This window comes from Hibiscus syriacus, unplaced genomic scaffold (assembly GCF_006381635.1).
Source record: "Hibiscus syriacus cultivar Baekdansim isolate YM2019G1 unplaced genomic scaffold, ASM638163v2 tig00013960_pilon, whole genome shotgun sequence".
NCBI classification, from domain to species: domain Eukaryota; kingdom Viridiplantae; phylum Streptophyta; class Magnoliopsida; order Malvales; family Malvaceae; genus Hibiscus; species Hibiscus syriacus.
In genome coordinates, this window is record NW_024062312.1 from 592,135 (window position 1) to 618,801 (window position 26,667).

Sequence of the window (26,667 nt, forward strand, 5' to 3'; positions counted from 1 at the left end):
TTTAATAATAAAAATATTGTTTTTAATTAAAAAGAAAAAAAAAAGTTTTACTTTATTTATTAAAAAAACCGGCCCATTGTCATCCCTACTTGGAGTTCAATCCATTTCATAAGTAAGAAATAGGAATAATCTTTGCATAAACCAGAAAGATTATCAAAAAGTTTATTCTTAGTGTGCGAAGGGTCGTAAAAATATTTTATCATAAGTAAGATTATCGGAATGTAACATTATTATAGGAATATTGTATTATCATGTTTCGTTTGCTTAGCAAGAATGTGAGAATACAATATTTGATTGGAAAAATATAAGATTACTTGAATGTGTATTTTACCAAATTATCCTTGTGATATATATTTTTTTAACAAGTAAAATTTTAATATTATAAATATTTAAATAAAAAATTATTGAAATATTTTTATTATTATACTATCTAAGTTTAAAAAAATACATTTAACATATAATTAATATAATTAATATATCAAGCTTTATAATTTTAAATAATTTTCAAAAGTATCATATTTATTTATATAAAACATAAAATAATATGAAAAATAATATTAGGATCTCGAATGGACAAATATATTATTTTTTAATGTATAAGATCTATTATTTAATAACTTAAAATTAAATATTTTTTAAAAATAACATTTTTTTGAAAATAATAATATTTTCACCTCATAAAATTATAAAATAATTAATATATTAAATATTAAAAATATAAAATAATTTTAAACACTCAAATTTATCAACATTTTATAATTTTGAATAATGCACTAAGAATAACAATTGATAAGGATTTATATAAAAAAAATATTTATTATTTCAGGAGGGTATTTATGTCCAAAATGATGGGAAGTGTTCATTACTTAAAAATTTAAAGATAATGACATTCCCGTTATTTTAATCTAAAATGTTACTATTAATAATAAATTATCATCTTTTTCATAAATCAATTGAATTCAATTTCGATCCAATGAACATCCATGCTACATTTAATCTATTCAATTAAATTATAAGTCAATGCACTAATATCCTGACTTCAAACTTTTCATCAGGGTGAGGGATCGTTGGTTTAAAATATATAACGTAAAAAATACGAGATAATAAAAATAAGTATATTGATGAACTCATTAAATATATTTATTTATAATATTGATAATTTAAAATATAAAAATACGAATCAAATGATCTCCGTGATAAAAAGTAATTGTTATTATTTGAATATCAAAACACAATAGATATTCTTTTATTTTTAAAATAATTAAGTCAATAGTGGCGTTTGAAGGAAAACGCCGCTAATTTTACAATTCTGTGGCGTTTGTAGATATAAACGGCACTAATGCACTGATTTATTGTGGCGTTTTTTTACAAAACGCCACAAGAGATAAGTAAATATCAACGTTTTCCCAAAAACACTGGTAATATTACCATTTTGTGGCGTTTATATTTAAAAACGCCGCTAATGTACTGTTGTTTTAGTGTACTTTAAAAAATGTCAAGTTCAAGTGAATAGAAGAAATACATCGTAGTTTCAAAAAAATTATGTTAATGCTGACTGAAACTCCAGTTTTGATTTAATTAAAGTACAAGAAAGGTTTTATGATTTATAATGATGCTTCTATTGTCGACTTTAGTTGTGTATTGCTATAAGAGAGTAAAATGGTAACGTATGCTTTGAGGCAGTTGAGGGCGCATGAGCGTAATTATCCGACACATGATTTGGAGTTAGTCACAATTATTTGTTTCTTTGAAAATTTAGCGTCATCATCTATTGTGAGAGACGTATCATTTATACCGATCACAAGAGTATTAACTACCTCCTTACCCATAAGGAGTTATATTTGAGACAAAGGTGTTGGATTGAGTTGCTAGAGGATTACGACCGTTCGATTGAGTATAATCTGAGAAAAGCTAACGTTGTAACATATGCTTTGAGTCGTAAATCTATGTCGGAGTTGCAAGTTTTGTTTGCCAGATTTAGTATTTCAGGTGACAATGTTTTGATTTTCGAGCTTCAGGTTAGATCGATTTTGTTTTACAGTGTATCAAGGAGTTGTAGCCTTCCAATTGATTATTAGGGATAAAGATTCAGCTTGTTCGAGAATGAGGTATTTTATATAAAAAGAGATTTTATAATTTTAATTATAAATTAAAAATAATAATAATTTATTATTTTATTTTCAATATAAAATATGTAAATACAAAAATTAAAAATAATATTTTAAAAGTTTGATAAAAACAATATTTAAAATATTTTAATGTAAATAAATAATAATAAACTTTACGGGTCGATCACAACCCATTCCGCCTGGTCTGGCCCATAGTGTTTCCGTGGTCCTTATTCGAGGAAAGCTGAGTGGCCTCCGAGTGTCGACGACGAAAAAAAGTCTTTCTGTTTCGTCTTCTGTTAAAATTTAGAACCCCATAAATCTTAACGTGAAAGTTTTTCTTTTTCCTAATATGATAAAAGAAAGAAATTGGTAAAATCAATATACGCGAAGAATGGGTTCATCTTCGTCGGAGACGAAGTTCCTGCAAGAATTGATTTTATACGCCGCCAGCGCCGCCCTCAGTTGTTTGGTTCTCTTCGCGGGGCTCCGGCACCTCGACCCTAACCGGGAAACTTCTAAAAAAGCATTGGAGCACAAGAAGGAAATTGCTAAGCGTTTGGGTCGTCCTCTGATCCATACCAATACCTACGAGGTACTCTTTTTGGGGAGGGTTTTATCTTGTATAAATGATAATTTCTATTACTTTCCTTTTATAAGTGGATTTTTTTTGAATAGTTTTGTGGAAAAATTATATTAATACGTGAGAATTAGTCATCCGTTACTGTGATTGTTGATTCTTTAGGGTTTTTTTTCGTTAGGGTTTTGCTTGGTTGGAATAGATTCATAGGCTGGAGTTTGTTGTTCAGAATTGCAATTTTTTAAAATTTAAATGATTGCCCTTTATCTGAATTTTGAACATAGAATTGATTAAAGCTTGCTAAAGGAATACTAGGGTTGCTTGCTTTGATTGTTGCCTGTAGGGCTGTAAACGGGCTGTAAACAGATCACGAGCTACTTCAGATCTACTCGATCAAAGCTCGATAAATATTCTACTCGAGCTCGAATCGAATTCTTATCGAGCCGAAACAAACTACTTGATACTCGACTCGAAAAGCTCGTGAACAGCTCGAAAATATAATATATTAATATTTTATTTTAAAAAATAAATTATTAATAATATTAATATTTATGAGTTATTTTTTTAAATACAGTATAAAGTTTTCATATAGTTAAGGTTCAAGTTTGAGTTTGAGGCTTCAATTGAGTTAAGTTTAAGATTTTTTCATTACGAGCTTCAATTCATGATTTCGAGTTCGAGTCGATCTTGAAAATTTTAGGCTCGCTAGTTTTCGAGTCGAGTCGATCTCAGCAATACTCGAATTCGACTCAGCTCGTTTACAGCTGTACTTGCCTCTTTTTTTTTTTTTTTTTGCTTAGCTAAAATCATACTTGACTAACACTTGGATTAAAATTGGTGTTGGCACAACTATTGAGGTCAAATTACAATTTACTTCAAATGCAATGTGATAACCATACTGTGGTAACCACCCAGCCCACCGGCTTAAAGCAGTGTGAAATATAAAGTAACTCCTATAACTAGCTTGGAATACATAAGTAAACTATATGAACGTGGATTCTTTCTATATCTTCAGAATTACCATCTGGGATCTGGGTTCCCGTTAATAAAGAATTCATCCAGATTGATGCAGATTAGTTATATTACCGGAAACCAGAATGCTAGCTCATGACTTATGACCTTGTGCGTGTGTTCTTTTTTGATTCTTTTTGCAGCCTTTTAGTGTTTTCTGTTTGATTTTTTAAAAAAAATTTCTAGTGGTTTTCTTTCGTGTTTTTGTATTATATTCACTAATATCCTTCTCTTTACTTGAAATTATCATATCTGGGAGTGCATGCATACCACTATACTTTGGTAGTCATGCACGTTCGGTATTCCAAAATATATATTTGGTGGAATGTATGCTTCGAGATTCAGTATTAGAATAGAAGCAAAGGATCATAACTGTTAATTTTATGGTGGCTTGCATGCTTATACCTTCCTTTTTTTCTTCCATTTAATAGGATGTAATAGCATGTGATGTGATAAATTCTGATCACATTGACGTGGAATTTGAGTCTATTGGAGGATTAGAAACCATCAAGCAATCTCTCTATGAACTAGTGATTCTTCCATTACGGAGACCAGAGCTGTTTTCACATGGAAAGCTTCTTGGTCCTCAAAAAGGGGTTTTGTTATATGGCCCCCCTGGTACTGGAAAGACCATGCTCGCTAAAGCCATTGCTAAGGAGTCTGGAGCTGTTTTTATCAATGTGCGAATATCAAATCTGATGAGCAAGTGGTTTGGTGATGCACAGAAACTTGGTAAAGTTTTGATAATGTTTACTCTATCCTTATTGATTCTGATGCTTTTGCATCTATTTCGACTACATTTTAATTCATACGGTTAAAAGTGATCAGAATTGCCACTTTCTTTTACTGGTATTTATTCTATGGAGTTTTAACTCTTGTGGAAATGTGAGAAGACGCTTTATGTAGATAAACGGACCCTTTTAAGAGAAGGGAAAACTGGTTCAACCACCCTACCGTTGTGCCGACTGCTGAGGTGGTTCATAGAATATACTTTTTCCTGAGGCCAGGGCCCAAAAAGAATTTGTCATGTAAATATGTGCCATAACCCTTCCATGTCCAGACTTCTTTTTCTTATAATTAATGGCCTGAATTTTCTTTGTATCATTACCCTGAAAAATTAATGTTACAAGATCGAAAAGGATGAAGATTATCATAGTATGTGTTAGTAGTAAGCTAGCCCCTATCATTAAATACTTTTTTCATCAGGCATTTTTTAATGGATTAAAGCCCCCTCTTAAGTCCTTTCTTTTATGCGTCTTGTATCTTATTTTTTGTTTCCTCTTCTACTATGCAGTTGCTGCAGTGTTCAGCTTGGCATATAAACTTCAGCCCGCTATTATATTTATTGATGAGGTCGATAGTTTTCTGGGACAGCGTCGTAATACAGATCATGAAGCAATGGCAAACATGAAGACTGAGTTCATGGCTTTATGGGATGGGTTTACCACTGATCGTGAGTATTTTTGTACCAAAAGGCTCTTATATACTGTTATCATTCCCATTCAAAGAACCATTTTTCGAGTTTTGTTACGAAGGGCTGTCTAGAATGTTATATGGATTATTTTTTATTTGCGATACAGAATTGAATAATTGTATATTGTTGTGCAGAAAATGCCCGAGTTATGGTTCTTGCTGCAACGAATCGTCCATCTGAACTAGATGAAGCCATACTCAGGCGTCTTCCCCAGGCTTTTGAGATTGGACTACCGGACCGCAGGGAGAGAGCTGAGATACTGAAGGTGATTTTGAAGGGTGAGAATGTTGAAGAAAACATCAACTTTGACTTCATAGCCAGTTTGTGTGAAGGGTACACAGGGTCCGATATTCTTGAACTCTGTAAGAAAGCCGCTTACTTTCCTATTAGGGACTTACTGGATGAGGAGAAGAAAGGAAAACCATCTGGAGTAAGTACACTTTTCTTTTATTTCTTTCTGCGTCCATGTTCCATTTTTCAAAAGGATTGCCCAGTGAGCTACGCTATTCGAGCTCGGGTTTGAATGTCAGATATAGTAATATACCCTATATTGGAAAGTTCAGTCTTTTAAAGTTCTTCCATATTTTGGAGGATCATATCCCCATGCCCCTATCCAAATATGTGTTGGGCACAAGTATTTCAAAATAAAAATAAAGAGTTGGAATGAGGCATAGGATGGGATTCTAGGAGTTGTCTTAAACACACACCTATGACCTATCTATGAGTAAAACTTCAGTTTGCGTGTAGGATCGATGAACTCTGGTATCTTACATGTAGCCTTTGTATTTTTTGCAACACGAATCGTCGATTATTTATCTTACGGAGTTTCTTGGCCAAATTACTCTTTTTGTTTTTTAGGCTCCGAGGCCCTTATCGCAAATTGATTTAGAGAGTGTTCTTGCCACATCAAGGAAGACCGGGGTTGCCGCAAATGAATATAGCAGGTTAAGTTCACAATTACCTGGATGGTCAAGGCAAAACCAGAGTGAGTCAGATGATTATCAGGTTCAAGCTGCCATTAATGAACTCTCCAAGCTAGTAGCTTCCCAAATTGCTAACCTTCAATCAGATTCTCAGGACTCTTGAAATTCCTAAACTTCATACTCGGATTTTGTTATGCATCCCGTTTTCTCTCTAAAAGATGCTTGATCAACATTATTATTGGCTATGGAGTACAAATTTAAGACAGATTTCATATCAAAATTGTGGTAGTTTCCTGTATGTAATGTTGTTTATTTTGGTTAAAATATGTAAAAGGTCCCTATGCTATTTCAAAATTTTAAAAAAAATTAGTTATTATATTTTATTTTTGTGGAATTTATTCCTCGTATTATTTTTATTTGAAAACTTTGGTCCATATTTTAAATAATTCAATTTTGGTCCCTATTTTAAATATTTTTTAATCATTTAATCTTAATTTTTTTATTAATTTAAATTGTAAATATAAAAGATTGAAAAATTATATATTCGATTAAAGATAACTTTTTATTTACTTTTAGAGATGAAAAGTAAATTTGATAAAGCAGTATACGTAAGGGAATAAAATATTATTTTGTCTTTTTGTAACTGTTAGTTAATAATTAATATAAATTAAACAGGACTCAAAGACGATTGGAATTTTTATATAAAAATAATGTAGACTGAATTTTATAAAAATAAGGTATATGAAATAATTTTTAAAAGGGTAAACTACATAAATGATCATTTTCATTTGAGTTTTATAAATTTTTTCTCACTGAATTCAAAAAACATAAAATTTTGATCACTTTCATTTCGTTTTAATTAAGATTTTGTCATTTTTGTCTCGTTTTAATTAAGATGTAGTAACTGAAGGTTAACCGTAGTTAAATCTTTAATGGTTTACTGATGTGACACGATAAATATATAAAATTAAAATTACATCATTTCCACGTAGATAATACATGGATTAAGTTTTGGTTACATTCCTTTCATATTTGTACCCTTTCGGTCATTTATTTTATTGTTTGATTAAGTTTTGGTCACTTACGTTATCATTTTATTAAGTTTTGGTCACTTGGATGTTGAATGTTGTTAGTTTGATGACGTGGTCCGTTAGTAAAATGATTTAATTTTATCTAAAATTAACATTTTATCTAAAATATAATAAATCAAAAATGTAAGTGGTTAAAATGTAATTATTTTCAGTTTTAGTGACCAAAATAATAGAAATCGAAAAGCAAAATGACCTCGGATATAGTTTATCCAAATTATATGTGATTTGTGATGTGTATGCATGAAACTTGAAACGATCGATTTTAACAAAAATCAAATGTCAGCTAATCATGCATTAACTTGATGAATTGGTTTCTTCCCTCGATTTTGGTTTACAACGATTGAATCGTAACAGCATGGTACTATCTCACATTCATTTCATTGGATATTCAAACTGCGGTTTTATTGAGTGCGATTGAGATTTCTTGTTTTTTTGTTTGTTCGTTTGAATTAGAATTTCTTGATTGAAGCTTTCAAGCCGGTGTGTACAATCTCGATCAAATTTTCCGATGGAAGGACTCGCAAGAAGGTAATCTCTCTTGATCATCATCTCGATTCTAGTTTCGTTTGGATCTGCAAATTTAGTTTTGATCATATCGATTGTTTAGTTAATATTTCGCGAGTTATTGCATCGGGATTTGTTTTTTTTTCAATTTAGGTCCCATTAACAAAGGAAAATGGTCAAACGCTTTTGGTACCGCTTTTCCGAGATCAAGATAATATCGCCGGGAAGGTAATTTTCTAGTTTTTAACAGATTTAGGATCATAGCGTTGAAGAGTTTTTTGTTCGTTGCCACCTTCAGATCACCATCGAACCACGGCAAGGGAAGAGAATTGAACATAATGGTGTGAAAGTTGAGCTCCTTGGTCAAATAGGTTTCTTCTTATCTTCTAGCTCCTCCTTCACTCTCAGTCCAAGTTTTTAATTATAATTCTGATATAACTGCTGAATATAACGTTTAAGCGTTTTCCTAATTTCTTCAGAGTTTTTATTTTATTTGATCTTTCTCGATCGTATTTGTGTTCGTCTCTTAGAACCTTTGCATATTCCGATATGAGTATCAGTCACACTTGAGTTCGAGTAACATAAATTAGAAATAATAAAGTCAATCTAATCTGGTTGTTCTTTCCAGAGATGTATTTTGACAGAGGCAACTTTTATGACTTCACCTCTCTTGGTGAGTATTTTCTGACTTCCCTTCTGTTTGCTCTTCCTGAAAATTGTTTATATCTTCATTAAGTAGTTTCATTAAATTGCATGTGAAGTGGGTTGGGATGAATGTAAGATCTTAAGAGTTAAACTAGTGCTTTGCAGTGCATGGTTATCCATATCCTTCATTTTTTTGTTTAATCACTGGTATAGAATCTATTGATTGACTATTCCGGATCAAATTTTATTGAAACTCATTATGAAGGCGACCCTCTCAACCTAATTTGCTCAATTCGCAAACGTTTATCCGTATTCTTCTTTGATACTTTTAGAGGCTCAAATTGTACATGAAAATTTTCCATTTAAACCGAATCGTTATGAACTGGTTAGTATTGTCTAGTATTTTTCACATTCCTAAATTTTGCAGTACGTGAATTGGATTGTCCTGGGGATATAAACGAAAGAACAACCTATCCATTCGAATTTTCTATGGTTGAAATGCGATATGAATCTTATAATGGTGTGAATGTGCGGCTTAGGTATGCTATCCACTACTTAAAACCTTTGAAGATGATATTTCTTCCCTTGTGCACTAGAAGTTTTCTTGGTATATATGAGCCAGTTTGATTGTTATGATGATATATTTTGGTGTACTTACCTTGATAGCGGTTAGAAATTAGTCTGATATGTATAATATGATGTGCTAATTTTGGAGCTCTAGAATGCTTTTTTCCCCATTCTTCAAGTTTTGTTGGCCTGCTGATGGGATGCATAATGTGACCGTCTTGTTACAGTAGTTTGATTATTTGGGTAGTTCTACTATACATGGTTTAACCTAAGGTTAACTTGCGATGGGTTTCTACTTAAAATATTATCCTTTTAATCTAAATTTATATATAATCAGTTTTACTTTTGGTTACAACCGAGAATGTTACATTGCAATGATATTTAACCCAGAATGTTAAATCTACTCTAAAAGTTTGCACAATCGGTAATAATTTTGATTACATAAGTTTTTAGGTTACAACCGAAATAGTTATGCAATTTATATAATTTGTTATCGATAACATAATATTTTCGATTTTAACCTAAAAGTGTTACCTAGATTACTCTAAAAAGTTACACTCTATTACGATTATAATTTATTTACATAATCTTTTAACCTTATATTAATCGGTTGTATTTTAGACTTCTTATTATTTGCTCTTCCCAGGTATGTCTTGAAAGTAACAGTTTGTCGTAATTATGGTGGAAGCATTGTCGAATACACCAACTTTATGGTAAGTGTTTTCATTGGTACTAACTTGTTTTCTTTTTAGTTTTTATATTCTATGAAGCATAAAAAATGTGTCGATGTTCTTAAACCTGATTCATATACAGGAAGGCGGCATCATTGTCTTTGGTTTTTCCTCAGGATTTCTGGAATTTTTGCTGCATTGAACTTTTGAATTACACTATTTGGTGATATTTATAATTGTGAATGATGCGGCCTTGGCAACCTTACTTTTTGCTTGATTTATGGTTTATTAGGTTCACAAATATTCTCCACCTCCAACAATCAACACTAGTATCAAGGTGACTGACAATCGCAATTCATTACACCGCTTCTTGTGATCATTTTTTCCAATAACTCTTTTGATAAATCGTATTTAATTTTGACAAATATGAATCCCTTTTGCAGATGGAAGTTGGAATTGAAGATTGCCTGCACATCGAATTCGAGTACAATAAAAGCAAGTAAGCTGAACATTTATGGATATTGCTAAAACCTGAAATCATAGGTTTAAACTCATGATAAATGCTTGTATAAACAGTGTTGTCTTTAATATACAACTAAGAGATTAAAGGTTAGAATCTAAACTATTTACAAATAATTTTTTTAAAATATATATATTAAAAATTAATTTTGATCTATTAAACTAATTTTTAGTCAATTTTTATACACATTATCGATTTCTGATTTAACTGGTCTACTTGATTGTTTATTTTATCGTATCAAGTCATCTTCCTAATTTTTTTGTTATGTAGGTTCCAACTTAAAATTTGATATAATTAAGAATTGAAATTCGAATTCCATAGGTATCATTTGAAAGATGTTATTATTGGGAAGATATATTTTATTCATGTGAAGATCAAGGTTAAGAGTATGGATATTGAGATCAGGCGTCGAGAGTCAACAGTATCAGGAGCCACTACTCATGTTGAGACCGAAACACTAGCTAAATTTGAGCTGATGGATGGTGCTCCTATTAGAGGTATGTTCATCAGTTGATCAAAATGTTTAGATTAATTGAATAAAATATTAATAGACTGCTCTATCTAATGACTATTTAAGAACAAAATAGGGTAAACAACGTACTCACTCAACTATCACTTTAGTTTTGTTTTTATCACTCAACTATTTGTTTTTTTAAAGCATACTTAACATTACGTTTTAGTTTCCTTTTAGTCACCCGTCATTAAAATATTAGGGTAAACTATACCGGATACCATCAAACTTTATACATTGTATCGTTTATACCATTGAACTTTCAATTTTGCCAATTATAGCATTGAACTTTGATTTTCGTTTCAATTATATCATTAGGCCGTTAAATCGTTAACATTCAGATCAAAACGATGTCGTTTTTGGTGAGGTATCTACGGTGATAGTCATCAGGCACGTCAACAACCGTTAGCCATGTCATCATGCCATTAACGATTTAACGGTTCAATTGTATAATTGAAACGAAAATCAAAGTTTAGTGCTATAATGGATAAAATTGAAAGTTCAGTAGTCTAAACGATATAACGCGTAAAGTTTGGTGGTATATGATGCAGTTTATCGAGAAAATTAATGATGGTGATGATGTTTTACCATAATATAATGTCACACCATCATTAAAAAAATAAAAAAAAATTACCACATCGGCAATTCTATTTATTTTTTAAAGATGGTTGACTAAAATGAGTAAATCAATAAAACCCTTATTATATCTATTTTGAATTACAATACGGTTGGTTTTGAAGGTGAATCGATTCCGGTCCGACTGTTTCTTAGTCCTTATGACTTGACGCCAACACATCACAATATTAACAACAAATTCAATGTGAAGTACTACTTGAATCTTGTTCTTGTTGATGAGGAGGGTCTTCGGTATTTCAAACAGCATCAAATTACAATGTACAGGTTGCCCTTGCAGGATTTTTGATCATGTCTCACATTCACTTCTACAATTTTAACAGCTTCCTCGTCCAAATGGGTCTGTGAAAAAAAATTATTGGTTCTTATACGGTCTTGTCAGATTTATTTCTTCAGATGGTGTGAATGCTACAGTGACGTAGAAGACGCCGGGAACACAATTCATCTTCCCCGTTCTCCATTTTTCAAGCAGTTTATATGCAAACCTTAAGAGACAATATTAATAACTATAAGGAGGCCAATTTAGATCGGGATTTGTTTCCGCTAGTTCGAGCTATCTCCTCGCTTTGCTGTTGTAGCTGGTATACTGAATTCCTTTGGGTTTCACGCGAGGGAAACATGTCTGCCGATGGAATGGCCAAACTTACTATTGTTCAGAATTATGTGTTGCTCGGGATTGTCTCAGGAAAGACGGGTTTCACGTCGTATATTAGTCGTTTTTTACCGTAGAACTACCCGTGTTGCTCTCTTTTCCCACTGCATCTGCTACTATCGTGCCTCTGCTTGAAAATGACATTTTAGGACCCTCTTACTTAAAGGCTTCGGTTAGTTATTAAAGCTTTTATATTTATTACATTAAAAAAATATATAAAAAAAATTCATCAAATTAAGCATTAAAACATATAATATTTTAAAAGATAATCTTATTTACACAAACTCCCAATTTCTTGGGGTTTATAGATTAAGAACACGTACGCTTCTCTCTTTTTTTTCTTCTTTTTTAGAAAAAAGAACACATATACTTTCAATTTAATAAAAATGGTACCCAATGAAAGCTGAGAAAGGCTTATCAAATATGTACTGAAATTAAAAAAAAAACAAAAAGACAGATTATGAAGATTTGACTTGGAAATATTTGATTGCTCGAAGAAGATTTAGCAATGGAAGAAACTAAAGACGAATTGGACAGTGTTCGACTCGTGCTCGTTAAAAAATATTATATCTCGACACTACTCATTGTTTGTTAAGTTCGTTAAAATTTTGCTCGACTCTTACTCGTTAAGAAAATTTGTTGTTCGACTAATCGCTCTTTAAGCTTATTGCTCACCGAATTTTTTATTTTATTTTTTAACTATAAGTAAAAGCTACTAACACTATATAGAACTTAGTATAAGCATAAATTAATAAATTTAACAAAAAAATTATCAAAAGAGTATATAAAACAAATTCAAAATCTAAACACCAAATTAACAATCCATAAATAGATTAAAAAAATAATTAGGGTGATTTTTGGGTGTAGTAAAATAATAATAATTAATTAATAATTTAATATTTTTAATTAATTATTATAAAATTAATAGATTAGTAATTTATAATCTTTTTTTATTATCTATTAGTAAACTAATAAATTTTTAAATGAAATAAATTTTTAAGATAATTACTAAAAGTTATAAAAATTAATGAGTTGCTCGTGAACTTATCGAGTCAAGTTGGACTTTATTCGACTTAGCTTATTAAAGTCTTGAGCCGAGCTCGAGTTTCAGTCGAGTTTTTACTGAGTTTTGACCGAATCGAGTTCGAGTTGTTCAGCTCATTAAACATCCCTATTCAGCACATTAGGAAGGTCAGAAAAATTAAAGAATCGGTCCTTAAACTTTTGCATACACTTGAAAGAGCTACAAAGCTTTACTTACTCTCCAAATCACTAAATTCATTATTCTTGCAAGTTAATTCTGGATGCCATCCTTTTTCTTCCACATTGGAGCCAAAAACAATTGCTCAAGCTCTTAAAGATCCGTTATGGAGGCAAGTTATAGAAGATAAGTTTACTGTCTTGTTGCATAATCACACATAAGATCCAATCTAATCTAATTTTATTCGATTCAATTTTATCTAAGAGATATTTATATTTTTTTATTAATATGGATTAAATATAAGACAATATATATTTATATATCTCTCTATCATTTGACGTTGAATGCTCGTACCTTAATTTTTTTTTATGTAAACTTCAACGAATAACAATAATTTTTTTAACAACGAGATCATTTTATTCGTATAGATATTAGAGCTAAGCAAGGACAGCAAGGATCGAATCAACACGTCCCCTGCTTTCAATTCCTTCAAGAACAATTACCTTGTTGTTTACTCTCTCATGATGGGTAATTTACCCGATCCGATTTACATTCCTGTTCCTTAGATCTCTCTTTTGTTTTACGTAGACATGGAATATGATCGATTCTTTTTAGTTTTGGAATTTGGATACCCATTCCTTAGATTTGCGTTTCTAAAATGTGATTGTGGTGGGTTTTATGTGAGTCGGTAATGCTTTTGTTATTAATGGCTACTTTGAAAGTTACGGACTGTTTTTCTTCGCTTTTGGAAATGGAAAACGAGCTCGTCATGAAAAGGAAAATGGGAGAAAGGGATATATGCATTTATTTTAGCTTGCTGAAGAAAAAGGAAACGGTATAAGAACAAAATTGCTTACAATGAATGATTTTGGGTTTCGATCCTTTTTGTTTATGGGTTGGAGATAGGTCCCTATTGCTTGGTTTTATGAAGAAACAACCTCATTTTGGGGATCAACCTATCAATTGTTCTTGCGGCCTAGCGTTGATATGTAATTGTTGCTGAGTTTAGTAATTCTACTTGGCCTGGTGGCCAATTCATGTATTCGAATCGCATTCGTGCATACTTTTTCGCGTCATAGTCACGTTTAAAGCATTTTATGTTCTCGTAACTTTTGACAAATTAATAATTTGTGTTTTGCAGACGTTCAAATTTTCCTGTATTCATTTCTTGTTTATCTTATTGTGTGGTTAATCCAGCTCTTGATACAAGTCTTTGATGACATTGTTTCTCTATTTGTATAAATTAAGACGTAGTGTTTGCGTCATAAGCATATTACTTCCTTTGGCTGGATCCTTTTTGAAAAAGAAAAATTCCCTACATAGTTACATTACTTTAATTAGTTTTGGAGATGTGATCTTACCTGTAGATATTTGTTATGGTAATTGTAAAAGCTAGCCTCCTTATACCGTGGTTAATGGGCACAAGTCCTTGCTCTTTTGATAAATGGGTGTTCATGTGTCGGTAGCTGGAGACTGGCTGCAGGGTCCATATGTTTACAATCTTTACAGTACATACGGCTTTGGAAAAGGGGACATTGGACAGCTTTTTATTGCTGGTTTTGGATCCTCCATATTGTTTGGGACAGTTGTTGGATCTCTAGCTGGCAAACAGTAGGTTTTTACTTTTGACTTCTTCTGTAATCTTTCCATACTTTTTGGATGAAACATCTAGTTGAAATATTAAAATACCTTCATGTGTTTAATTCAGGGGCCGGAGGAGAGCGTGTGTTACTTACTGCATAACGTACATACTTAGCTGTATCACCAAGCATTCTCCTGAATACAGAGTTTTGATGGTCGGTCGAGTTTTGGGAGGTATTGCCACCTCTCTTCTGTTTTCAGCATTTGAGTCATGGCTTGTTGCTGAGCATAATAAGGTGAGGATTTGCTAATGTGCCCTTTTACTCTTAATGCATATAGGACAAGCTTACAATTTACATTATTGATCCGTTTTGCTTCTGTGCCCTTCACTCATTTTCTTCTCTCTTTTTAGTGTTTTATATTCTGTATGTTACTCCATGTCAGGTTGTTTCACAATTCCCACCCTCCCCTGGTTAAAAAAAATGTTAAAAATATTTGTTTATATCTATCATATTGCACATGATGCGTAGAAAAATGCTAAATTTGTTTCATGATTTTCCATTTTTTTTCTTCTGAAGATGGCTAGGCACGAATCATTTAGTTCTTTCTAGCCACATTCTTCTAAGAACTTTATCTGTTGCAATTGATGTTGATATCTCTTTTAAGTTTAATCTTCTGCTGGCAGTTGCTTTACTACATCTAATCTTTGCAGAGGGGCTTCGAGCAACAATGGTTGTCACTAAACGGGGTAGTAGTGCGAAAACATCGCCATATTATTGAAATGGCATTGACCTTGCTAGCTTGTGCGTCATTGTCCCTCAAATTCTGGTCATACGCTGTTTTAACTGCTCGTTTAATCAACCATTTGCCCACTAAGGTTCTTCAAGGAAGCACATCGTTTGAGAAGTTGTTTGGTCATGTTCCTCAGTACGATCACCTCCTTGTTTTCGGCTGTCGTTGCTTTTCGTTTCGTCACCCGTTTTAATAGCATAAATTGGAATATTGCTCGAAGCCATGTGTGTTCCTTGGATACAGCCGCTATATCATGGATATTATTGTTTAGCTACGGATGGTCGTATATATGTCTCTCGGTAAGTGGTATTCGATGATCACGTCTTTTCCTACTCTGATCATGGGGCAGTCTCTAGTAATGCTTCTTTGAATTCTCAAGGCACTATTCCTTCTCTTTATGTGGTTCCTAGAGCACCTGAGGTTTGTAGGGGTCTTACTCAGGAGGAACATGTTTTGCATGAAACTCGACCAATTCATGCACAAGGGACGGTCTCTCAACCTGCTCAGTCACCCCCACATGCTTCCTCTACTCAACCAATTGCAAATGATAAGGTTGATCTTGGTTCTGTATCCAGTTCTTCTCCTTCTCAACCAGAACCAACCATGGAAGCATTGTCCCATGTTGGGCATCCCATGATCACTTGAAGCAAGAGAGGAATCTTTAAACCAAAACTCTACCTTAGTCAGACAACTGACTGTGATAATGATGATGAACCCGACCCAATAGCTCAAGCATTTGCTCGTCCTCAGTGGAAGGAAATATAATGCCTTGTTGAAAAATGATACATGGACTCTTGTACCTCTCCCTGCTGGTCGCACCACGTTGGATGTAAATGGCTATTTAAAGTTAAACGTCTGTAAATGGCTATTTAAAGTTAAACGTCATGCCGATGGATGCATTGCTAGGTACAAAGCCTGTCTCGTCGCAAAAGGGTTTTTGCAAATACCTAGACAAGACTTCACCGAAACATTCAGTCCGTTCTTTAAGTCCACCACTATAAATGTCATCCTCTCCTTGGTTGCGTCAAACGTTTGGAGTCTGCGACAACTGGATGTCAATAACGCCTTTCTCAATGGCGATCTTGGTGAAGACGTGTTTATGGCCCAACCACCAGGATTTGAGCAAGTCTCAAGCAATGGCACTCCCTTGGTTTGCAAGTTAAAGAAAGCTCTTTATGGCTTACGACAGGCTCCAAGAATGTGGTATTCCAAGTTAAAACAATATTTACTTGGTCTTGGGTTTCATACTACAACTGCAGATGTTTCCTTGTTTGTACAACAGCAAGATGGCACTCGCACTTACGCACTTATTTACGTCGATGACATCATTATTGCGGGCAATTCTACTGAAGCTATTGAACAAGTGGTTCGGCTATTAGGTCAGCAGTTCTCATTGAAGGACTTAGGAGAACTTAGCTACTTTCTCGGCATCGAGGTTCATCGTACCCCGGAGCGGTTGGTTCTAAGAGAACGGAAGTTTATCAACGAGCTATTGACAAAGACTAATATGAGTGGTGCTAAATCAGTCCCAACTCCAATGGTCATTTCCCCTAAGTTGATGCGTGATGCAAGTAAACCCCTCGATGATGTGTTCTTGTATAGAAGCACAGTTGGTGCCTTGTTATATCTATGCCACACCAGACCGAACATCGCGTTCAGCATTAATAGAGTAACAAAGTATATGCAACGTCCTTGCCTCGGTCACTGGCTGGCAGTAAAAAGAATCTTAAGTTATCTCTGTGGTACAATCGACTATGGAATGGTTTTTCGTTTTGCAGCTTCCTCAGACACAGAATATAGCAGCGTTTACAGACGCTGATTGGGTCAGTAATGTGGATGATTGACGCTCTGTAACCGGTTGCTGCTTCTTTCTTGGTTGCAACTTGATATCCTGGAGTGCTAAACGTCAGAAATCAGTTGCTCGATTCATGACGGAAGCGGAGTATCGCAGCATTGCTGACACTGTTACTGAAGTAGTTTGGGTTCAGTCGCTCTTAAAAGAAGGGTGAATCCGTTGACGGTGTTCCAATTCATTGGAAAGACAACACCAGTGCCATCGTCCGACGCCGCATGAGACATCAAGTTGACTAACTTGACATTGTCCGATGCCGCTTGAGACATCAAGTTTGATCGCATTAAGTTACCCTTCTAATGCATCTTGAAAATAATAATAAAAAAGATGATTTTGAATAAGAAATTAAAGTTGATTTTGAAACCTGAAATATCAACTGACTTACGACGAATTTTTGGATAAGACCCCGAGAATTTTTAGGTTGAGATGTCTTCTTACATATGAATCGTATTTCGGTTACCCTTCTAATGCATCTTGAAACAATTTAATCGGACATTGGAAACTCATGACAAACAGAAAATTGAATACATTAATGACCAATTGTTTAATAGTGAACTGAACCGGTGTTAGTAGTGAGTGATTAATTTGTTATGAGTCGATAATATCAATGACCAAATCATTATTTTTAAAATATCAGTAGGAAAAAGGAAAAATTACTCAAATTTGAGTGATCATTTGGTGTAGTTTTCCCTTAAAATAATCTGCTACGGTTAGCATATCCTACGTATCATGCCAGGTAAGTTTTAAGATAGATGTATGAACCTGCTGCAACTAGAACCATCGTCAATGGATAAACTGAAAACGGATATATAAAATCAAAAGAGAAAAGGGAAAAGAAGGTATAAACCCCAAGAAAATGGTGATCCTTTCAACTCCACTCTCTCACAACACTTTACCAACGAAACTCCATGGTTATCCTCTTCAGCAACTCCACCTGCCTCTCAGAATCAGCTGTTCTTCTGGTAATTAACAAATTCTTTTACTTCCCCCCCCCCCTCTTTTTTGAATTTTTAGACTATGGGTTCAAGCTTGAAAGAAAATCCCTTTATGTGGGTAATGTCAATTGTTGGTGATGGTTTCGGTTTAAGTGAAGTTTTGGACTTTGGGGTTTTATCTCTTTAGTTTTGATACTGATATGTAATTTAACCCCATTTTTTCTTCCATGTCAGCAGCTAGCAGACGTGTTCCCAAAAGCGAGGAACGCTCGTCTGGGTTTAAGGAGCTGAGGACTGTAGCTTGTGGCCTTCTTGCTGTATGCGCCATTGCCACTGCCTCGCCTGTGATTGCTGCTAATCAGGTTGAAGATCTTCACCATTTCTCTGCATCTGTTTAGGTTCAAAGCTTCTGGGTTAAGATTTGCAATGGACACACTAAACATTGTGTTTATGCACATAATGGTATTGCTAGTTTTAATGGATTAAATTGCTAGTTTTCATGAATTTGGAACTCGTGTGCAAAATTGTTGGGGAGATTGTGTTTTTGGGTGGCATAGTGTTGCACTGTTCCTTCAAAATTGTTGTGGTTTTTTTTATGGGTTAATCCTTATGATTTGAGCGGAGAGTAGCTGATGGTTAGAGAAAGACGATTATGAGAGTGAGAGATAAACAAATTCCTTCTCTTGTCTTGCATGGTGATTTATATACATGCCCTTGGGCCTTGATGCTTATATCAGGTCTAGGATCAGCACCAAAAATCCGTATATAAATCATCATGCAAGATTGAAGGAGGTTATATCTGTCACCCGCTGAATCATCTACGTTATCTGTCACCCGCTGAATCATCTACGTTAGTTCCTCTCTCCTTCAACTGTCGGTTGTAATTCTCCATTCAAATCGAAAAGGATGAACTGTCACCATCAACAAACAAACAAAACAATTAGGGACACTTGTTAATCATTTGAAAGAAGAAGTTTATGAAATTTTATAATAAAAACTTGGCTTGCTTGGCGAAGGATGGCTGTGGGATGGGGGAACAAATGTTCCATTATCATCTCATGTTTCAAAACTACAATGCCAAAAGGCTGCTAAAAATGTAACATATATGCAGAGGCTTCCTCCGTTGTCGACCGAGCCAAACCGATGCGAGCGTGCGTTTGTCGGTAACACGATAGGCCAGGCAAACGGCGTGTATGATAAGCCGCTCGATCTCCGCTTCTGCGATTACACTAACGAGAAATCAAACCTGAAGGGGAAGTCTCTTTCGGCTGCGCTTATGGCGGATGCTAAGTTCGATGGGGCAGACATGTCTGAAGCTGTGATGTCAAAGGCTTATGCTGTTGGAGCTAGCTTCAAAGGTAAGTAAATCTTCTGTATCTTCTTTGTGTCATAATTGATCATTTGTGTCCATCACATGCTCGGACATGGACATGTGAGTATGATATTCCAAATATATGTAAAAACATGATATATTCGTATTAAACACATACGCTTTGTTTGATATTTACTAGGATGCTTTATGCTTTGCATCTTGAACATAAATGTGCAGGTACGGACTTCTCGAATGCGGTTTTGGATCGAGTTAACTTCAAGAAGGCGAATCTGCAAGGGGCGGTGTTCAAGAACACGGTGTTATCCGGATCGACTTTCGACGATGCTCAGCTCGAAGATGCGGTTTTCGAAGACACCATTATTGGATACATTGATCTTCAGAAGCTTTGTACGAACAAAACCGTCAGTGCTGAAGGAAGAGCTGAGTTGGGCTGTCGATGATTGCTATTTATGGATTATATATCTGATTTTGCTGTGCCTTTTGTCTGCAAAATAAAATCGACCCTGCTTTGCCTTTGGATGGATTTGGATGTAATTACACAAATGTGATATGCTTGATTAATTATTGTAATTTGTAAAATCTAAGGGTGTTGATTTGTCAGTTTTAATTAAATTAACCAATCGAATCGAATTAGTTTAGTTAAACGGTCGGCCACTGAAATTAATTTGGACGGAGAATGATTTTTCTCAATATTCGATTAACGGTTAATTCGATTCGAAATTGATTAATTAACCAAAAATATAAAATATTTAATATTTAATATATTCAAGCTCAAACTCAGAATTAAAGCTTAATTGTTTTAAACCACACTAGACCCATTAAATTTATCAAAAAAATAGATCTATTAAAATCAAATTAGTCGAACAAAAAAACCTTATAAAAATTTCAATTAATTTGATAGGTTATCAAATTAACTGAATTTTGTTCAATTTGGTTAATTATTTTAGAAAATGTTTTCGTTTGATTAATAGTTAAAAAAATCAATTAATTCGATTTTAAGAAATTTGATTCGATCAATGGTCAAATCAATCATTCGAGCACTCCTAAAATGTTTCCTCCTCACTTGGGAACTAACAATTGGCCAAGTGACAATGGTGATAGTGTCAGGGATGGACCTAGACATAGATGAGTGAAGTCGGTCGTCCCTAGATGACAATGGTGGATGTATTATCTTGAAATTTGAATTTCTTTACATTAATTACTTATTTTACTAAAAGTGTTGAATAGTGATTATCCTGCAAGCGCTCCAACAGATGATTTACAAGAGAAAATTCACCCAAAAAAATCAAGAGAAAAAAACTCTATAGGGTTTAATAAAATATTATCAAATCAAAAAATCCCTAAAATCAGTCCACAAGCCGGACTGTTATAGCCAAAAATCGTCTTTATTCGAATTTTGCCAAAAATAGCAAAATCTCGAAAATCACTCTAAATTGAAATTCGAAATAAAATAAGCAATCTCCAAAAAATCCGGCCTAAATCGGATTTAAATTGACTTCCTACTTGACAATCGAAATATTACCATAAATAGTAAAAAATATCTAATTCTAGTGATTCGGAGGGGAAAACGGCAGAATTTGAGGTTGAAAAAAAGGCCACATGGAGCGTAGCTCATGTGGAGAGCGTGCGCGTCGAAAATAGCTTTCTGGATTGAGGTCTTATGCGCGATTCTGACACCTGTAGTCAAAGTTATGGCCAAAAGACTGAAACATACTCAAAACGACCTCAATGAGGAACATGTCATAATCAATTCCCGCCTTTGCGTTGATCTGCCAATTCATGGTATCTCAGCGCCATCAAAGTGCAATCTGACAGCTCAGCATCATCTGTCTCGGATCACATGCATCAAGTGTCCACCTCAAATTTTATTTGTACTTGTTTTATACGAAAAGTTTTTACTATTAATTCATATGTGTCCACCCTGAAAAAGTATACGACAACCCAACCAAGAGGCCAAGAAACTGCTGCTATTGCTATGCATGTTCCCCATTGTCCCCAATTCAACCTCTCTGTATCTGCAAATCGTTTCAGAAATTATGCCATCACCACTTGAAGAGCAATGGTTATCTCAGTTATTCATATAAACAGCTTATTCTTGTGTATCCCCTTGATAAGCATTAAGCTATGAGCTGGCAGCTGAGCTATAAAGGTTACACCTTTAGCCCAGTTATTAAGCCAACCACGATAAAGATGATTTCATCGTTAGCTGTCATGGAAAGGTGGAAACTTTGCCAAGTCGACGTTAATAACGCTTTTCTTAATGGTGAACTTAATAGGAGGTGTTCATGATTCACCCTATCCCTAACCCTATGGTGTTGTCTCCGAAACTTGGTAAGAATGGAGGAAGACTTTTCGATGATGTTTCCTTATATAGGAGTGTTGTTGGAGCACTTCTTTACTTGAATCACGTTCGTCTCGACATTGCTGTTAGTGTTAATTTGTTCAGTACATACATGAGCCTTGTGAACAACATTGAATAGCTGTTAAACGTATCTTACGCTACCTAAATGACACCCTTGACTTTGAGTTGATTTTTCGCAAGAATGCTATGAGATTTAATTTGGAAGCCTTTTTCGATGTTGATTGGGCTAGCAATGCTGATGATCGTCGTTCGATTTCTAGATTTTGTGTGTTTCTTGGAGAGAATCTTGTTTCTTGGGCTTCTAAAGGATATCTCGGTCAACCACTGAGGCTGAATATTGTGGTATAGCCGATGTTGTCTTTGATGTTACATGGATTCGTGCGCTTCTTGTTGACATGGGGTTGTCTTGCACTAATACACCTGTCGTAACCGGTTTTCGTCCGGGCACGAATTTATTTGTTTGGCGGGAAAAGTGATGTGAATAAATGGTTTTGAAAATAATTTGGGAGTCGCCATCGGCCTTTTGAGTCAGGTAGGTCGAATACCTAAAAATTATTTTTTTTAAAAGAGTTTTAATAAAACACCAATTAAAAAAAATAAACTGATCTGCGTTTATAACCAAAAATTCATTCTTTTTAATAATAAAAAGGGATTCGTGGTTACGTTTAGGGAAGGATTAGCACCCCTACAACACCCAAAATTGGTACTTTTTAATTATAAATTGTCTCTATTATTAAAATTTTAAAAATTCAAAAATATATTTAATTTATAATTCTATTATTTCAAAATTATAAAAAAAAATATTATTATTTAAAAATATCGAAAAAGAACTTCTAGGTGCCTTAAGACAGCTCTTTTCTTTGATATTGATAAATATTAATTTAAATAATATTGTTTACTTTTTAATTTTAAAATATCAGAATAGGACATCCAGTTGTATTAAGACTGTCCTTTTCTTCGATATTAAAAATAAATATTTAACAATTACTATTTATTATATATTTATGAATATAAAAATATTTAACAATATAATAAAATAAAAATACAAATACTACTAAGACAATATATTTAAAAACAATAAAATAAATGAAAACATAAAATAACTGACTAAATTATAATAAAAATAAAATTAAAAATCTAATTCACAATTAATCAAAATTATAGGGATTTAATATGTTATTTCCTTATTTTATTTATTTGGTGACTAAAATAAAATTATCTAAAATTTGGATATTAGAATCAAATAAATTAAAAATATAAACTAGGGATTAAAATATTTATTAAAATTAAGGGATTAAATCTGTAATTTATCCTAAATATATTATTTTAATATGAAGGACTAAAATAAAAGAAATTAAAATTCGAAGACTGAATTAAAAATATTATAAATTTAATTTAGTGACTAAAATGTAAAGTTTACAAGTTCGGAGGACTGCGGACGGGTTTTAACTATTATATAATTACGCGCATAGTCCTTCCCGAAACGTCGTCGTTCGGGAAGGACTATATATGGTCCAAATCGGCTGGCCCGAAGGGCCAGCCATTTCATTTCCTTTTTTTTTTCTCTCTCAAGCAGAGAGAGAGCCAGAATTCTCTCTGGCCTCTCTCTAGATTCCCTCACCGGAGGGAATCCGGCAGCCGTTTGCCGCCGTGAATTCTGCCGCCGACCACCGCCTCCGGTGGTCGGAAATTCCCCAAATTCACCTAAAACGTAGATCTGAACACCCTAAGACCGAATCCAACCTTTGTTTCCCCAAAAAGACTCCTAATCGGAGTAAATCTATGAAAATACCTTCGGTATTTTCGGTTCTCCGGCGATGTTTAGTGCTTCGGCGATGGTCAAGGCTTCCTTGGTAAGCTTCTCTCCTCTCTTTTTCCTTCTGTTTTTGTTTTGCTCTGTTGTTGTGGACTGGGATCGTTGGTAGTTTTGTATCTCTCTCTGTTTCTGTTGTTTCTTTTCTTTTCCCTTTTTTTTGTCTCTGTGTCTCTGTCTCTTTTTTTTTTTTCAGGTTGGGGTGGTGGCTTTTATAGCCACCACCGGTGTGGCCGTCGGACCGGTCTGAAGATGGGGTCTCGGTGAGTCACCGGACTACCAGTGGTGACTCACCGAGTAGCCATGGCGTGGACGGCTGGTATTCTATCTTCTGGAGTCTTCGGTTGGGACGTGGCAGCGGCGGAGGCGGCGAGATAGCAACGGCGGCCGCGTGTCCCTAGGGTATCAGACCCTAGGGTTTCCATCTGGGGCAATCTGGTCCGTTGGATCTTGCCAGATCCAACGGCTGTGAGCTGAGGCGGCTGGGTAAATTAGGGTTAGGAAACCCTAACTGGAAACCCAAATATTTAGGGTTTCTGGTTGGATTTGGACCGGTTCTGGTTGGTTTGTAACTGGGTCGGTCCAGTTGTAATTGGTCTGTAATTTATATGTATTTAATATTTAATAATAATAGTAATAATGATAATAATAATAATAATAATAATAATAATAATAATAATAATAATAATAATAATAATAATAATAATATAATAATAATAAATATGGATAAAAAAATTAGTATCTTCAGCTGCCCCTCTTTGCTCATTCTTGTGTTAACAAGAATAGGGCAAAGATGAAAAGATAATAAAATTTTTTATCCATTTGACTTTACTTTGATCATAATGGAGATATTGAATAAATTCTTCTCTCTCTCCAAATAAGTTCTTCTTATTATGAACTTTCTGCTGGGGATAATGATGACCTCCTTTCTGTGATAGAGTCATTCAAAAGGTTGAATAAGCTCTTGATGAGTTCTTCTCATTATGAACTTTCTCTAGAAAGGCTGATGCTAATCTATCTCCTTCTGTGATAGAATTATGCAAAAAGTTGAACAAGTTCTTCTTATTATGAACTTCTTCTTTCTTCTTCAGATGAGTTCTTCTTATTATGAACTTCTCTGGAAAAGATAATCCATCAATTGATGAATTCAAGTAAAAGGTTGAACAAATTCTTCTCATTATGAACTTCTTCTTCCTTCTTCAGATGAGTTCTTCTCATTATGAACTTCCTCTGGAAAGGCTGATCCATCAAATGATGGACTCAGGTAAAAGGTTGAACAAATTCTTCTCATTATGAACTTCTTCTTCCTTCTTCAGATGAGTTCTTCTCATTATGAACTTTCTCTGGAAAGGCTGATCCATCAAATGATGAACTCAGGTAAAAGGTTGAACAAATTCTTCTCATTATGAACTTCTTCTTCCTTCTTCAGATGAGTTCTTCTCATTATGAACTTTCTCTGGAAGAAATGATCTATCAAGTGGATTTGAAATCTTTGCTAAAATCTTTGAAATTTCTGTTAAAAATTCAACAAGAATAAAAATGAATGAAAATGCATCTATTTTTGCAAATGCCTAAATATGATGCATGAATATTAAGTTGTTTGATTTCAGACTGGTGAATTGAGTATTTCTTCAATTATAAAAACCCAATATATCTGTCTTCTTCAAATCAAAGAATCTATCATCTTTGACAAATGTAGATGTAGATATAATGTCACAAAACCTCTTGAGAATAAAACTCAATAGTATAAACTCTTGAAAAGCTTGCATTCAGGCAACATGTTGATTCTGATAACAACTCTTCTGATTATGAAGTGACCTTTCAAGATGATTTCACAGATATCGATAGTTCTTTTAATACCGAGAAATCTTGAATTCTGATTCTGATGAGGAGAATAAACTGTTATACTTGACAAAAATGGGATTCTCAAAGGCTGAAACTTCAATAGCCATGTAGAGATGTGTGGTCCAAATTCATCAATTGCAGAATTGGCAAATTTATATGTGCTGCTTAAATGACTAAGGCTGCTGATGTACTTCTTCTAGTAAAAGATAGGAAGTCATTATGCAATGATCCCAATTACAAGCAAAGGCAAAACTTGGGCTATGATTTTTGAAAGGAAGAAGCAGAAGAAGCTTGAAAATAAGCTTCTTAATGAAAATGATCATGCAGTTCATCTTTCAATTCCAACGATAGGTTTTGGGGTTCCTACTGAATCAGATCAGATAACTCAAAGAACACTTCAGAAGATGCTATGAACACATTCATCTTTTAAACTCAATGATTGTTCTGTCCAACCAGATCAGATAACTCAAAGAACACTTCCAAAAGATGCTATTGACAAATTCATCTTCTAAACTCAATGATTGTTCTGTCCAACCAGATCAGATAACTCAAAGAACACTTTCAAAAGATGCTATTGAGCTCATTCATCTTCTAAATTCAATGATTGGTTCTGTCCAACCAGATCAGATAACTCAAAGAACACTTCCAGAAGATGCTATTGAGCACATTCATCTTCTAAATTCAATGATGGTTCTGTCAACCAGATCAGATAACTCAAAGAACACTTCCAGAAGATGCTATTGAGCACATTATATTTGTTCCAGTTAATGTTTGGACTAGGATATCATAATGCTCATTTGATGTAGAGCCAGAATTTGTAGATTCGAAGCATTTCCATCATACTACACTGAAAAGGACTATATTCATAATTCTGCCAATTAAGAACGGAGTTTTTTTATTCTACTTCTCCCTGTGCTGATGCTTTTCCATTGACAAAGAAATGGTGGCTTTCATGGGATCCAAGAATAAAGTTGAACTGTTTAAAACATGTACAGGAAGCGCCAAATTGACAAAAGGATCTGTAAGGCTCTTGAAGCTTATGACCATGAGCCACCTTCGAGTG

The 26,667-nt window shown here is 33.9% G+C and overlaps 3 protein-coding genes across 4 annotated transcripts; all 3 read left to right on the top strand.

The window, feature by feature from the left end:
• Nucleotides 1–2,382: 2,382 nt before the first annotated feature.
• On the top strand, nucleotides 2,383–6,376 carry LOC120206662 (ATPase family AAA domain-containing protein 1-A-like). The gene is made up of 5 exons (XM_039206246.1): nucleotides 2,383–2,703; nucleotides 4,131–4,431; nucleotides 4,994–5,152; nucleotides 5,308–5,603; nucleotides 6,032–6,376. The coding sequence occupies exons 1-5, from the start codon at nucleotides 2,503–2,505 to the stop codon at nucleotides 6,257–6,259; spliced, it is 1,185 nt and encodes a 394-aa protein (XP_039062177.1). The 5' UTR covers nucleotides 2,383–2,502; the 3' UTR covers nucleotides 6,260–6,376.
• Nucleotides 6,377–6,674: 298 nt separating this feature from the next.
• Nucleotides 6,675–11,551, top strand: LOC120206574 (vacuolar protein sorting-associated protein 26B-like). Its single transcript, XM_039206188.1, has 11 exons — nucleotides 6,675–6,704; nucleotides 7,641–7,715; nucleotides 7,845–7,919; nucleotides 7,990–8,062; nucleotides 8,320–8,364; nucleotides 8,764–8,875; nucleotides 9,550–9,616; nucleotides 9,867–9,911; nucleotides 10,018–10,073; nucleotides 10,416–10,591; nucleotides 11,346–11,551. The coding sequence occupies exons 1-11, from the start codon at nucleotides 6,675–6,677 to the stop codon at nucleotides 11,525–11,527; spliced, it is 936 nt and encodes a 311-aa protein (XP_039062119.1). The 3' UTR covers nucleotides 11,528–11,551.
• A 6,548-nt stretch (nucleotides 11,552–18,099) lies between these two features.
• LOC120206528 (thylakoid lumenal 17.4 kDa protein, chloroplastic-like) lies at nucleotides 18,100–20,124 on the top strand. 2 transcript variants are annotated; one of them, XM_039206158.1, is made up of 4 exons: nucleotides 18,100–18,278; nucleotides 18,486–18,613; nucleotides 19,363–19,609; nucleotides 19,801–20,124. In XM_039206158.1, exons 1-4 carry the CDS (start codon nucleotides 18,173–18,175, stop codon nucleotides 20,022–20,024), a joined length of 705 nt encoding a protein of 234 aa, XP_039062089.1. In that variant the 5' UTR covers nucleotides 18,100–18,172; the 3' UTR covers nucleotides 20,025–20,124. The 2 variants fall into 2 exon arrangements, with proteins under 2 accessions (XP_039062089.1, XP_039062091.1); XM_039206160.1 differs by having other exon boundaries at nucleotides 18,489–18,613; nucleotides 19,801–20,123.
• The last annotated feature ends 6,543 nt before the right edge of the window (nucleotides 20,125–26,667 follow it).